Below are 15,279 nucleotides of genomic sequence, written 5' to 3' on the forward strand. Positions count from 1 at the left end.
CCTCTGCGTCATGTGTCTTTGGCCTACAGCCTGGCAGAGCCAGCATCACATCACCCAATACACAAGGGAAAACTCTCTTCTTCAATGCTTTACCATGCCCATAAATCATCCAAAATGGCACTGCTCTTCAAAGCTATTATTTATTCATATGCAGATTTACTGATCAATTAAGGAAAGCAAAGTCAATTAATTGTCTTAGTTTTAATGGTGCAGTCGCTCTACTGAGAAATACAGCTTTCATTTTGCAAAGAACAGGCCTGGTTATCAGCAGTGCTGGAAAAATGCCTCAATTGCCGGCAGATGGGAAGAATCTAGGACCTGGATTTCCATGATCCATGCTGCTATTTTCCAACTTTGCAAAAGAAAGCTACAATTGATCCTGATTTCCAGGTTTAAAATGGTAAAGTTAAGAACAATGACAGGCACCACAGGCAATAGCTGCCCATTCTCTAAGAATTTATCAAATCCCATTCCAAATGGCCACTCCAGAGGGCATTAAAAACTTTCATTACGAGCTATTCATATTTCTTCACATGCCTTCCGTACACTGAAGCAGATTTATAGAGGGAGCTCTTAGGTTCCACTCAACCCAGAATCATCTGTGCAGTTGGCTGAGAATGATGGGAGATGCTGCACCAACCCAAGGCTGAGAAAGACTGTTATACGTACATGTAACCAGTGAAGATTCATTACAGTATCAGAATCTACCACTGAGAAAACTAATTTGCTAACACCAGAGCCTCCAAAGAAGAACATGGTCAAGGCAGAACAATTAAGCAATTGAATCCACTCTAAAACATAGGCTTTATTCAAGCATGACTCCACCCTCTTGCTCACCAGGGAAGCTGTACGAATAGTAGCAAAGTGGTCTCGGTTGCGGCAGTAGGCACGGCGTCGAGCAGCCGATGACGAGCTTTGGGGCTCCATCTCAGGCTGGTACGGGTCATCATACAAGTTGTCATGGCCCTGAGAGGCATCAAAGACAGGTGTGAGGAATTATAAGTCTTGATTTAAAAAAAAAGCCCTTCCCCTGCATCTCTCTAAAATTAAGATAAGCTTAAAAATTAAGAGACCTTCTAGCTCCACATATGATTTAGGACAGGGCTGTAAAATGTGTGGCTCTCCAGAGATCATTGGGCCTGCAATTCCCATCAGGTAAAGTGAGCTCAGCCAGTTATGGGAGATGATGGGAATCTGCAGCCAGTAACATCTGGAGGACCACATGTTCTCCTCTCCTAATTAAAAGTTTATTCTGCATGTTCTGGGGAAGAGGAAAGGACCCAAAATGTATGAGAGCTTGATGTACAAAAACATATACAAATTGATGGACAGTAGAAAATAATGTGGTCTGAAGACTTTGGGTTTATAGCAATACACTGGTTAATGTTTTGCTTTCAGATTCAGCCCTCACAAGAAGATACTGTGGATAGACTAGAAAGAATTCAAATGATTAATCTAAGGATAAGGGAAGGTATGTTTACCCTAGGCAGAAGATTCAGGGAGGGTACAGGATGCAGAGTAGTTGCTAATATTTTCCAAACAGGCCAAGGAGTACCAGGGAAAAGGGAAAGGGCAATTTAATCAAGCTATTCAGTGTAAAATGTAGGCCTGTTGACTTGGAGACAATTTAACTTTTAATTTGTAAACCACCCAGAATTGTGTGTGCACTAACGGAGCGGTATATAAATCAAATGAATGAATGAATGAATGAACGAACAAGGAAAGAAGTGAATGTATCAGTTTTAATTTCCCATCCTAAGATTTAGAACACTTTTAAACAAGGGACAAGGAAAGAAAGGGGTATATTTTAAAAGAAATATGTGTTGGAAATTTAGCTTTTTAGCAAGCTGCCTAGGAAAATTGTCAGAGTTGAAGACCCTTTTGCCCTAGAATATTCTATTGAAGGTGAACAGGTTAGAACTCTGTATCTTTTTAAAGCAGGCACCTTCCCACCCCTATTTAGAAGGAGTGTCCCTTTCTCAGTTTTCCTACTGGGTATCCTGGATTCTCTCTTGATCACTACCAGAGTGGTAGAATATACCAATGGGCAGGATATAAATCAAATGAATGAATGAATGAATAAAATACCACCCCCAAGTTAGGAAGTGCTGAAGGACCTTGGGCAACTTGAGACCTTGCCTAGCCTACCCTCCAGTAGGGCACTCCAGGAGTCAGGTTCCACACCTCCTCAGATTCAAACCCACAGATCTTCCCAATTACACCTTTCCCTCCTGCTACCATAATTCAGGTGTTTTAAGTCTTGTTACCGGGAGACGGTGGATGACAGAGCTGTTGGAGGTGACTGTATGCTCGCCTTCCTGCATCATGGCAATCTCAGCCCCATCGTCATCGTCTGAGGCATCTGCCAGGCTGTTGACGCTGCTGCTCTGGCTGCTGGCACTGATGGACATGCTGGGCACAGAATGGCTGCTCTCCATGCTGTTGATGGTGCCCGTTCGGTGAAGAAACTGTTCTACCTCCTAGGACAACCCAAGGCAAAAAGGTAAGAGAAAGCGGCTGCCCCTGGGATGGGAAGTAAAAAAAAGGATTACTTGGGTTAAAAGCAGGGGAGAAGACAATGAGATGGAAATCCCAACCTCCTCCTCTTCTGCTGCTTCTGCGTTTGGACCATTTTGTGCCTCCTGGAAGAGGATTTTCTTCATCTTGCGGTATTGCAGGTTGTCAAGTTCCCTCACAGCATCCTTGGTTCTCTGAATCAAGTCCATGATAACCGTTTGGGGACGTTCCCTCAAAAGGAAGCGATGCTGTGGGGCCACAGAAAGTAATATAGGAGGTTGGGTGAGTAACTTGATCAGAGAGAGCATGCAAACGAAATTATCTATAGCTCTCTTGAATTTGGGATTGGATTGCCCCTGCTCCATAAATGCCTTGAACCAACTGCACACTATCGGATCCAAATTTAGTTATGCTTAGAACACACCCATTGAAATCAACTGAATCGGTCTACCTAAAGTGTGACTAAATCTAGATCAAACACATGGAAGCAACCCAGCCACTAGGAAGATGAATGGAAAGTGACAGCTGAGGACGAAACCAAAAGTGTTCTGATAAATCAGTTACAAAGCATCTACACTAAATATGATGCCACATAAGTTGGGGTGTTCAACAATGAAAAGATGCATTATTTACACTTTTTCATGGTGAAACAATGTTGAAAAGAGCTCTTTACAAGAGCTGATTTCACACGTGACACCTTACATACTGGTTACTTAGCTATTTTCATATTTAAACAACCCCTGACATATGTTTTCCTTTCAAACATACTATTCCAATTTAAGAAGTTTCCTTCTCCTGCCATTGATTTTAGATTTACAGTCTTACAGATGGGACTGGGCTGTAATTGCTACAGAGGTGTAACAGAGGTATTATTTATTTTAGTCATTTATATGTTGTTCTTCCCTTCAAATAAACCCAGAATGCCAAACAAAACCAATACATTTATAGCATACACAATAATAAAATGCTTCATAGATACAGTATTAAAAGAGGCAATACAATTAGCAACAACTTAAGACAATTGCATCTTATATTACAATATGATAAATGTTTGCCACATAAGTGGTAGACTAGCACTTCCTAGCATTCCAAAGGCCCGATGAAGCAATTCTGCAGGGATGTCATATTTCACAGGGACTCAGAAAGAGAGTTCCAGAGCATGAGAGCAGCAATACAGAAATATATTTTTTAATACTTTCAAGACAGATAGCTTTGACAGCTGGCACCATTAGAGGGGCAACTGGAATGAGGGCTCATATGGGTAGAGGCAGTAAGGTATGTGGGTCCCAAGCCATGTAGGACTCTGGAGGCAATAACCGACTCCTGGAACATGCTGACACTGAAGGAAGGGTAAAGGCTGGGTTGGAAGTACCTTGAGCAGCACATCAGAGGTTGGGCGGTCCTGGGGAATCTTCTGCAGGCACGAATCCACAAAGTTCCGGAAATATTCAGACCTAGAAGAAGAAGGGAAGGAGGGAGGGAGGGAGATCAGAGTATGGTCTCCTAGTAACTTTAAATTCTCCATAGCTAAAGCTTCAAATGAACCAGTCTTGGTTTCTGAATTGTCAGAGGGTCTGTCCCTTTTATAAAAATGGGTATTTGGGGCTTTCCTTACCAGTGACTGGACTGAAGCAGTGGAGAATCATTCTGGGCGATGTGGTATAAGGCACTCATAGCATTCATGTTAAAGAGAGGTGGTTTGCGCTCCGCTGGGGATACAGGCACACATGTTAACAAGAGCATTCACCTCACCTCAGAGAACCCTCTTGTCATCTTCCCTCCCCCATCCCTGAATAGTCCTTGGGTTCTCCAAGCTTCTCCAGACAAGGAAACTTTGGGAGCATGCCAGCTCCTTAGCTTTCATCACATACCAAGCTCAATGCAAGTGATGCCGAGTGACCAGACATCCACCTTGCCATCGTACTGTCCCTCATCCATGGCTAGGATCACCTCAGGAGCCATCCTGCAAAAACAGTCCAGTGCAAAGGAATGTGACATCCAGGATTTATACTTATTAAAATCTACATAGGAATGAGGAACACCAAGCCCTCCTGATGTTCTAATCGCCATTCCCATCAAAGACACAGCCACAGGTACTGAATGGTCAAGGGAGTGGCAGTTCAACAATATTTGAAATGACATACATTCCCTATCCATGCTCTATGTGCCTTGAGTCTTTCACTGAAGAAGGGCACTTTATCACTCATTTCAGGGTTACTTTGTTCCCTGTTTTTCAACAACAGCACACAAACCCCCGCCCACGGAATACAGGCACTCCCCTCCCTAAATAGCCAAGGAATCCAAATACATATTGATCCATTCCCTATTCTTCCTCCCACCATATTTTAACTCAAAACACTATTATAACCCACTTCTGTAATGGAAAGGAGATGGGAACCTGATGTCCTCCAGATATTTTTGCACTAAAACTTCCATAAGCCCCAGTCTACAATAGACTGGGAGAGCTGCTGCAGAAAACATTTGGCAGACAATGGATTGCCCACCTCTGGGTCCAGAGAGTCCAGACAGACAAGGTTTACAAACACCTTTCCTGTAAATATTCCTGCATCTCAGTCAGATTACACAATATTGCTGCCAGCTTACCAGTAAGGAGTGCCAACAAAAGAGTTAGCAGGAGCAATGATGGAGGCCGAGCCAAAGTCCCCCAGCTTCACTTGCCCTGGTTCAGTCAACAGGATATTCCCAGCCTTCACATCTCTGGAAAAAACCGAGTTAGAGCTTAAGAGCCGTATCAGAAGCAAAGATGAATTTGGAAAGATGGGCAGCCAGCGAGGAAAACAATGTGAGAACTGGGGAAGGCAGGAGGGTAGAAAGGAATCAGTAGATGTGCCTGTTTGTGGCCTGAGGCAAAGATGAACCGAAGTAGACTGGGATATAAAGTTAGATCTCTGGGTAATTTACAATTGATTAGGAAGGGTTTCCCATTCCCACTTGCTTAATAGCAAGAACAAGATTAATTTTCTTCTACCTTAATGAGGGTGTTGTTATAGGAAGAAATCTTGGGATAATCAATAATCTATTTTTGTATGAAATGATTTTGACATCAGACCAGCTGGTCTTGGTAGCAAACTCGTAGGTTGGAATGTGCTCAGAAGCACAATGTTCTTTAGTTCCAAGTGTATGTTTTCTATAGCTACCCCTGGATGGTGAAGCCTGGGGTTATAGATAAAAAAACAAAGACACACAATAATGTGGATGACAAGCCAAAAGCCTGCCCAACCCTGGACTATGAAAGCTAGAAATGGTTAGACTAGACTGCCTGAGGCCCAGAAAACAAGCCCCTGTGAATCATACTGTGGAGGTTTTATTATTCTGTTTGTAGATCATGTAAGAAGCACAGAAATTTCAGACAAGACCGAAATGTACAGAAAGCATGGATACAGAAAATACACTTGAGTCCCATAAAGTTTTATAGTCACAACTTTCCATTTTAAAGCAGAATCTGCCATTTGTCAGGAGCTCTTGGGAAGTAAAATGATAGAGAGAGGGGTAAAATACAGATTATATTGTACAGCGATATCTATGCCACATTCTGTGCTCGAAAAAGCAACATTATAAGTAGCTATCTCTTAAATCTTCATTCAGTGAAGCTTTTCTTTTCCATTTTTGGGGGGAGGAACTGATAATGAATTGTGTCATCCTTTTAGTCAAATGTTTCTATATTCTGAGTTATGGCAGCCCTTTCCAGGGTTTACCGTTCTCTTCTCTTGAAGTGCTCTGGGACCATGTAGCTTGCCCAAGAGCACCAAGGCTGGCTCTTCTCTTACAAGGCACAATGGGAAATCAAACCCCCAACTCCTGGGCTCCACAACCAAGTACTCCATTTCAATGAACTTTCCAGCCAGCTCTCTGCAGTGAAGAACTGCATATTTTGAACTGGCAGCTGGCCATTCTGTCACCCACCCTCTCGTATATTACGTTCAATTCTGCACATAAAGAGTATGGGGGTCAATACAGGGCAGGGCACGAAAGGGCTGTTTAAATTCACCTGTGAATCATGTTGTGCGAATGGAGGTAAGCAAGCCCCTGCAGGGCACCATGTGTTATGGCTGCAATCTCTACTTCCTGCAGTGGCTTCTTGTGCACTAGAAGAGACGGGAGGGAGGACAGAAAGCATGTCACATCAAATTTTAGGCAAAAGGATACCAAAAAAATCTTCTCCACTCACACATGGACCTAGATATTCACCTTCCAACAAGTCTGAGGCCGAGCCGAGGCAGTATTCCATCACCAGCTGAGTAGAAAGGTAGGGATGGATGTTAACATAGCTTAAGATATTCTTCTGAATCTTACTTATCCAATCCCAAATAAAGCCCCATCCAGAACGCTGCTCCCCCCACAACCATGGCATACCCGGGCCTTCCAATTCACTTAAGAATATAAGAGGAGCCCTGCTAAATAAGACCAAAAGGTCCATGTAGTCCAATCTCCTTTCTGCCAGCCAGATGCCTCTAGGAAACCCGTACCCTAAGGAAGGCACCAAGACAATAGCATTCCCTGCTCTGCTGCCCCCTCCTCTAGGAAATTTCATTTAGTCATACAGTGCACTTGCACTTGGAGGTTCCATTCACTATCACTGACAAAATTTTGCTCCTTGAATTTGTTTCATCAATTTCTGGTTCAAGTGTAAAAAAACAGCTATGACCATACCATGTGGCAGTTATTACCATGTAGGAATTATATTCCAACTGTTGATCTATAGACTGACATTCTCTCTCACCTCACTCTGACTTGTTCATCTAAGCAAGAAACCCAATCAACCTACAAAGCAACTGCAGGCTCTCCATCCCCAACCATTGCATTCAAAGCCTGCTCTGCTGTACACACTTGCTCAAAACATCCACAATTCTACCAAATAATTCTTATTATCCTTTTTCCTCTACTCTTACCCATGCCGTATGCTCCCGTAGATAACACCCCTTGTACTCAATTGTGTTTGGGTGCCGCAGCTTTTGCAAAAACTTCACCTCCTTGATGATGTCTTGCCATTTCTGGAAGACACAGAAAGTAAGCTTGAACACAAAGAATCTTGTATTCTGGATGCAGGACAGAATTGGGCTTGAAGGCTAGTGGAGAAGGGAACTTGGGGGGGGGAGAAGTTGCCTAAAAACCAGGGTCCATCTAGACCAGAGCTACTAGCAGGCGACTAAAAGGTATTCAAAAGCAGGTATGAAGCACAAACCTCATTGGACTGCTTCCCACTGTAAGACATCTTTTTGATGGCCACCACTTCATTGTTGCGTATATCTCGGGCCTAGGAAGGGAACACAAGGAAAGTCAAGGCAGGAAGACAGTGGAAAAAAAAGTTTGGACTCAAAGACAATTAAGTGGTTGGTTTTTGTGCCAGGAAGAGGCAATGCAGATTAAAGGGAGAAATGAAGTCTCTGGTTCATGGCTAATGAGGAGCTTGTAAGAATCAGTGGGAATAACACACAATGTAATATAGGGGAGGTAACAGGGATAAGGTTAGAGGAAACCAAGGGACCATACGGTCCAAGATCCTGTTTCTCACTCTGGCAAGGTGGATGCCTACAGAAATCCCACAAGCAGGACATGAATGAAATCATTCTTTTCTATCACTGCTCCCCGCTATCTGGGGCTTTGAATGGTGCATTCTTTCTGAACTCTGGGATCTAAACATTCACTACAGCAAGCAATTCTTACCAAAGGAAAAATTGGGAGATATGCTATCTGAGTCTAAGCAGCAAATAGCACTGTCTAATTCCCACAGTCTAGGTACACAGTACCCTTATTTTGACACCCATGGCAGAAAATCTCACAAGCTCTTTTCTGTGCTCCTGACAGTAAAAATATTACCATAAAAACTGAACAACCTAATATTTTGCTGCTTTATCACATGCAATCTGCTGCACGAGGTGCTCACCTCACCCGACCTAATGGCAGGGCCCTGACCCACTGATGCTAAAAAGCTAGAACTGATGGGGCTGTGGCAAGTGTTATCCCAGAAAGAAGGCAGTACTTTAAATAAGCTTGGTGGGGCACATGAATTCCCAGCAATACTTCTCCAGAACTCACAAAGTAGACAGCTCCAAAGCTACCATGTCCAATTTCCCGCAGATCAACAAAGAGTTTCTCAGGATCATCCTTGAAGAACAACTCAGCCACCTCAGGATCCTTCAAGCTGCCAGCCCGGGCATTAGACGGCATGGCGGCCGTGAAGGGGGCTAGACTTCACCTTCGCCTTTCTCCTATGGCAAGGAAAGAGAAGTAAGCAAGCTAGCTGGAGTACAGTCATAGTAAAAGTGTGTATAATGCAGTCACCTTGTTGAATCTAAGCAGGTCTAGGCCTGATTACAGCTATGATGGGAGACCATGTAGGAAGCCAAAAAAGATATAAATACAATAAAAAGATAGGCCCACACTTTTCTGAAATCAGTTAGGCTGGAGATTCCTTTCATAGCCACCACATCCAACCTTACCAATAGCCCAATGGTATTTTCTCCAAGGACAGGTGTGCCAATTCTTAGCCACAAAAATGAAAAATGCTCTGGAATGATAACCCCGTTGGAGCCATTTGGAAGAGGAAAGGTAGCATTCTAAACAGATACAGAAGACAGAATGGTTTTTCCTGCTGATGTTGTGCTCCTGCTGCACAATTTGCAAAATTAATTTGGAAAAAGGAAATATACGGCAGTATGCAACTCCAACTTTTTCTTATCTCCACCATTCTCCTCCCCTTTGTTCTTTCCAAAAACAAAAAGCAAACAAAAAACACACATCATCCTGGACTCCTGATCAGCCTGTTTCCCCTTTCCAACTATAGGACAGTCAGATTCAGAGTACATTTTCTGCAATAGCTTCCTAATTCAAATAACATCCTCAAGTTGCTTCTTAATTTAGAGATATTCCTTGCTCATCTTCTTCTCTCATATGTGAAACAACTGAACATGATTGAAACTCATGTTAATACACACCCAACATTTACTTCACATTGGAGGTGCAAGCACAGTGGCCATACCCTCACAAAGAATACATTTTTCTTTTTTGTTAAAAGCAGTTAGAAACACAATGTAAGGTCATTTTTTAGGTTTAACTCTTTCCATGCTGCCTTTAAATTTTTTATCCAGTCACGGCATCAGCAGGTACCTCTCCCTCTCTACTTCGCTGTTTATCCCAGTGTAAACTGAAAAGTTCTGCTGTGAAGAATTAAAAGAAATTATGGGAAACACCCCAAAGGGTATTTCTGGAATACCTTTACAAAATCTCCCTGAACATGATAACTTTTAGCAGGAGAACTGGACTATGTAGTTCTGTACATAGGATACAAGAAGAGAAGTTGTTTACACCTGCACACTCACAGAGGCACTAAATTCCACCCCCCCTCGCTCTGAAGTTCCACCTGCAAACAGTTGCACACCACAATCTGAAACACAGATTGTGCTATAACTGAGAACCAAGACAGAAAAGCAGGACTCCACGATAAGGTAGAGCTGGCCCACTAGATGTCCCTAGTTCTCCCCAAGTTCAGAGGACTTAACTGTTTTTGATGAGATTCTTTTTTAAAAGCAAATATCTACCCTGTTTCCCCAAAAATAAGACTTAACCTGAAAATAAGCCTTAGTATGATTTTTCAGAATGCTCATAATGTAAGCCCTATCCCAAAAATAAGACCTAGTCATGTGAAACCCCACCCTCCACTATTGTGCAGCAACCAGAAGAAGATGACATGACTGCATTTGAATAAATGTAGATGTTTGTACATGAAAAAAATAAAACATCCCTTGAAAATAAACCCTAATGCGTTTTTGGATCAAAAATTAATATAAGACCCTGTCTTATTTTCGGGGAAACACGGTAATCTGTTAAAACATTTTCCATATTTGTCCTCACTCTCCTTTAGTTGCTGGATCTACAGACTCTTATTTTAGTTAGCACAGGTCATTTAAGGGTCAAGAACTGATGAAAAATAACTGACACTAGGCCACTGAAATAGGGTGGGATAGAAATAAAACCAGCAGAAATACATTCAGTCTTACGACAAGACCATTTTTAAAAAATACAGAGTGTGAATCCTACTGTAGAAAGCAGTAAAGCCACAGCTTCTTCTCTCGCTGAAGGAACAAGAGGTTACATTCCAGAAAGCCCAGACTTAAGGTGTTGGGGTGAGCAGGATGGTTCTATAGAGGAACCACCTATAGGAAAATATGCCTGGCAAAGGCTGGCACAAGCAGGGGTTGCCCCCACGGTCTGTAGCAATGCAATGAATAGGGAGGAAAGGGGCTGCCCGGCTCTCGGCCAGGCACATCGTAGCAGAGCTTGGAAAGGTTCATTTCTCAGACTATCGCTCTCCAGCCAGCAACTGCCTCTGCTGCCCCAAGGAGGCTCTACTTCACAACTGGAGAATCAATACTTTAGGTGCAAGGAAAAATAATCACACTGTCTTCCCTTTCTAGTCTTAACTTATTACTAATTATTTTTCATCTCTGCTCCCCACAAAATCAAAGACAAAGGCCTGAAAAGTTGACACAAATTAACACAGAGAGTGAAAACCCAGAATTACTTTGAAGACAGCTTGCAACTCTCTTGGCTGTACACTGCCAACTCCCAAATGGGAGCACACTGGAAACATCCCATGGAAATATAGTCACCTTCACCATCTGGAGACACAAGCATTGCAGGCTGCACATCCCACATGGATCCTACAAAAAGTCCCATCAGCTGTATGAACTAGGGGGAGATCTGTGTGGGCTGAAACCCTGGATGTCTGGATTGTGGACTCCTAGGGCCCTTGGAAACCAGAGCCATCTACTCACACCTCCCCTCCACACCTTCAGCCAAGCTAAAGTGTTCTCTCTTTAGATCTGAAACTTCAGGCTGGATCAGATGAGTATCAGAAATCAAACAGCCACAGATGCTGGTTGTTGTGGGTTTTTCGGGCTCTTTGGTCGTGTTCTGAAGAGCCTGAAAAACCCACAGCCACCATTAGATCCCGGCTGTGAAAGCCTTCGCGAATACAGCCACAGCTGCCATCTTTTGGGGATGCAGCAATGTACACTTTAGTCTCCTTTGACAAAACAAGCTACTTGGGTCCCTTCTCTTCATCCTCAGGGACAGGCCTTGGTTATCTGGGCTGTCTCCCCTCCTCCACCCAGTCCAATGAACAGAAAAACAAGGAAATTAAGAGCATGCAAGCTGGTTGTGTCAGCATGAGGAAATCCTTGCATTGTTCAGTTGCTTCCCAGGGAACAATCCAAAGGGGTGGGGGGGGGAAGGCAAATCCACAAAGCCAACCTTGGCAGTGGGAATGCTGGCAGAAAATGTCCAGTCGGATTCCGGCGTCACATGTCCATACCATACTATACTGAGGTGTGCAGGACTTAAGACAGCTTCTTGAATTTTGCCTTAACTCTTGAACATGATTCTAAAGGCCACAGAAATTAGATATTTTATATACACACTACATAGGAGTTAACCACCCTAAACTCCAGTTCTTTGAGAAAAATAGGATGTAAATTAAATAACTGAATAAATAATCTTTAGGGGAGAAATTTAAAAGATTTCTATCTTGAAAGAGAAGCCACATTCCTGGAAAAGTGATGCAGTGGACTGATTGCTAGACTATAATTTTGAAGTTTTAGGTCCGAGTCCTCAAAAACAACAATTCCACTATGTAACTTGGGCTAGTTATTCTCTCTTGGCCTAATCTACCTCACAAGGTTGCTGTAAGGGCAAAACTGGGAAAAGGACAGTTGAAATCATGGGGAAAAAGATAAGATATAACTATGATTGAGTTTTTAACTTCTTTTATTATATAGTGTCATATAAAAAAGAAGCAATATAAGAATGCTTCTAATAAATAAAATAAAATAGATCAGGCTTTCACCTAACATGAATTGGCAATAGGGCTGGATGGCACTTCGTCTCTCATCTGCAAACTGAAAATGGAGAATTATGAGAATGTATATGACAGTGATTCCTAAGAGTCTGGCCTTTTTTAACCTCATCAATGAACTGGTTTCTGCTGAAGCTCTAGGGATTTGCTAAGACTAGAGAAGGGATGCTGCATGAAATTGACAATTTATAAATCCTATATCTTGCTGTTGGAATAGTTCATTATTAATACAAAAACCCCACACATCATACATACCAAAGTAATAAATAAAGTTTGAAAACCTAACATTCAGAAAAGTTAAAATGCTTGTGTGAGGCAAGCAATAAAGATCACCAAGAGGCCGGGTTTCAAGGCTTCTTCCTCATTTACAAAGTACAACTGATCATCACATCAGGGATAGTGAAGGAATTTTCCTCTTAGGACAAAGCAGCTGACAAGCAGGTGTACATTGTTTTCTCTATTACAGAGTTGTAGAATGTGTGGAGCATCAGACATTTTTGGACTGCAGCTCCCATTGGGCACGGTCAATAGTAAAGGACGATAGAAGTCTACAATACAACACCACCTGGTTATCTAGGTATTCTATATCTCTCTTCTGTAGCATGTATTCTGGTTCAGTTGCCAAATTTATCTATAATGATTTGAGAAAAGTATCCCCTGAATGACTCGGGAGTTCTGTCTCTGGCCCTCATATCAGCTTCTGCAACCTTCGCTCATTGAAAACACTTCAATAAGAGTGACACTGGGCAAGGGATCCTTACCAGTTGGATAGGCTGTGAGAAGGCAAGGAATGGGATTACTGATCTTAAGAGGTTTCCCAACCCCACAGGTTTTTTTTCCAAAAGTGCAAATAAATGGAAGGATTCAAAATGGAAAAAAACCCAAAAATGTTTATTTAAAATCTTCTAATTGCTGCTGAATTGTTTGGGTGGTGAATAAGTAAAAACAAAACAAAAACCCTGCACATTCCTAGTAAGGAGCAGTCACATGCCTATCCATTCAGGTATGGACCTCACATTGAGAAGAATTAGGCAGGACACAGGAACAAACATCCATGACAATATATACACTTAATTTTTTGCCAGCTAATGGCTCTTATACCTTCATATACTAGAAATGCTCCATATATACCTTTTTAAAAAGTGCTGGGGACTGTGTTTCATACAAGCCAAAATGTACTTGCTTTATCTCCTGGAATGCATGTACTGAAAGATGTAAAGTATTTAAGTGAATATACTGTGCATGCTTACCAACAAGATTTTTTACACTGAGTTACAAGAGCACTTTCACCAATTCTGGGGCTGTATTTCACACCTTGAAAACTTTACAGTGATGAAACAAGATAAAAGTGGAAATAGATCAGAAGGAAGTTCTGGAAGAGTGATTGGGGAGCACCCTAATTACACACATCTAGCTTGAAACAATAGGTTTGATTCTGGCATCTCTGTTTACAGAAGAATCTTGTTTCAAATCCCACATAGACTCTGCCAGTCAGTGTTGATAGTACTGAACTTCCATGCACAAAACATTTGACTGCGAGTCTTTTGCTGTGCTGGCAGTAAAATCAGGTGCTTTTTATCAATCAATCAAGCATACTACTCTAGTGAATGCTCTCAGTCCTTTATGGGATGTTATCATTAGGCACTGAAATACTGCTGTAAAAATGAAGTACCTTATCTACACTGATGAGGTTACACCCCTAAAAAGCCCTCTCAAACTTTTCTGATCTCTTAGTCCTCCAAAATATTCACACAGAGACCATTTGCAAATTGTGTACTAGATACAAGTTTGGACGGCCACAGAATACAAGAAGGGCTGGCTGGTTATTGTTGGTGTTCTCTACACATCCTTCTACTCTAATGACAAGGGCTAGAAGCTTTGATTTTCAAACTAATTTCTAAAAGATTAAAATTCAATTTCCTCTTTTCTTCAATGGCCAAAATTCTGTTGGCATAAAGTTCGGCCATGGAGCCAAAGAGTATCATCATCTTGTGTGAGTAACATTTGTTGTTGTTCTGTGTCATCAAGTCACCTCTGACTCATGGCGACCCTCTGAATGAGGGTCCAAAATGTCCTGTCCTCAATAGCCCTGCTCAGCTCTTGCAGAGTCAAGCCTTTGGCCTTTTAGTGATGTGGTTCATTTCATATTTGGTCTTCCTCTTTTCCTGCTGCCTTCCACTTTTCCCAGCTTTATTTTCTTTTCCAGAGAATCCTGTCTTCTCATGATGTGCCCAAACTAGGAGTTTCAACTCAGTTTCAACCTTTTTGCCCCCAGAGATAGTTTTGGCTTGATTTGATCTACGACCCATGTTGTCTTTCTGGAAATCCAGGGTATCCACAAAGCCCTCCTACAGCACCACATTTCAAATAAATTATTTTTTTTCCCTTCAGCTTTCTTAACTGTCCAGCTGTCACATCCATACATGCTGACTGAAAATACAAAAGGGTGGATGATCTTGGTCTTGGTTTCCAATGACACAGCCTTACTCTTGATTTTCTTTTCTAGTTCCCTTTATTGCTGACCTTCCTAGTCTCAGTCTTCTTCTCAGTACTTGGCAATATTATTGCATATTTTAAAGCACAAATCGGAGGGCCTTAAGCCCACAGGTCTGGATGTGTGGATGGCTGTTAGTCTTCGTCTCCAACGACACATCTTTACACTTTATGATCTCTACTTATTCCTTCGTTGCTGCCCAGCCTGTCTCAGTCTTCTTCTGATTTCTTGGTTGCAGTGTCCATTAGAATTAATGACTGAACCAAGGTACACACAATCTGTAACTATTTCAATTGATTCATGCTAAAGTTAAGTAAAACATTAAAATTAAAGTAAACTAATGTTTATTGTAATTTAAATGAACTGGAAGGTTCCTATTTCCTCTGTTTTAGGT

General features: G+C 42.0%; 1 protein-coding gene across 2 annotated transcripts in view; it reads right to left on the reverse strand.

Annotated features, from left to right (window-relative positions):
- Positions 1-15,279, reverse strand: part of TAOK2 (TAO kinase 2) — a 42,880-nt gene that overhangs the window by 22,362 nt on the left and 5,239 nt on the right. For both annotated transcript variants that reach the window (XM_072976818.2, XM_020798859.3), the window contains exons 2-13: positions 8,575-8,747; positions 7,721-7,792; positions 7,428-7,529; positions 6,727-6,772; positions 6,527-6,623; positions 5,122-5,235; positions 4,389-4,480; positions 4,133-4,226; positions 3,890-3,971; positions 2,598-2,765; positions 2,268-2,480; positions 838-966 (exon numbers count right to left, since the gene is read on the reverse strand). In XM_072976818.2, coding sequence (XP_072832919.2) covers positions 838-966; positions 2,268-2,480; positions 2,598-2,765; positions 3,890-3,971; positions 4,133-4,226; positions 4,389-4,480; positions 5,122-5,235; positions 6,527-6,623; positions 6,727-6,772; positions 7,428-7,529; positions 7,721-7,792; positions 8,575-8,706 — 1,341 coding nt within the window. In that variant the 5' untranslated portion in view covers positions 8,707-8,747. The remainder of the gene's footprint in view (positions 1-837; positions 967-2,267; positions 2,481-2,597; positions 2,766-3,889; positions 3,972-4,132; positions 4,227-4,388; positions 4,481-5,121; positions 5,236-6,526; positions 6,624-6,726; positions 6,773-7,427; positions 7,530-7,720; positions 7,793-8,574; positions 8,748-15,279) is intronic.

This window comes from Pogona vitticeps, chromosome 6 (assembly GCF_051106095.1).
Source record: "Pogona vitticeps strain Pit_001003342236 chromosome 6, PviZW2.1, whole genome shotgun sequence".
In the NCBI taxonomy this organism is placed as follows: domain Eukaryota; kingdom Metazoa; phylum Chordata; class Lepidosauria; order Squamata; family Agamidae; genus Pogona; species Pogona vitticeps.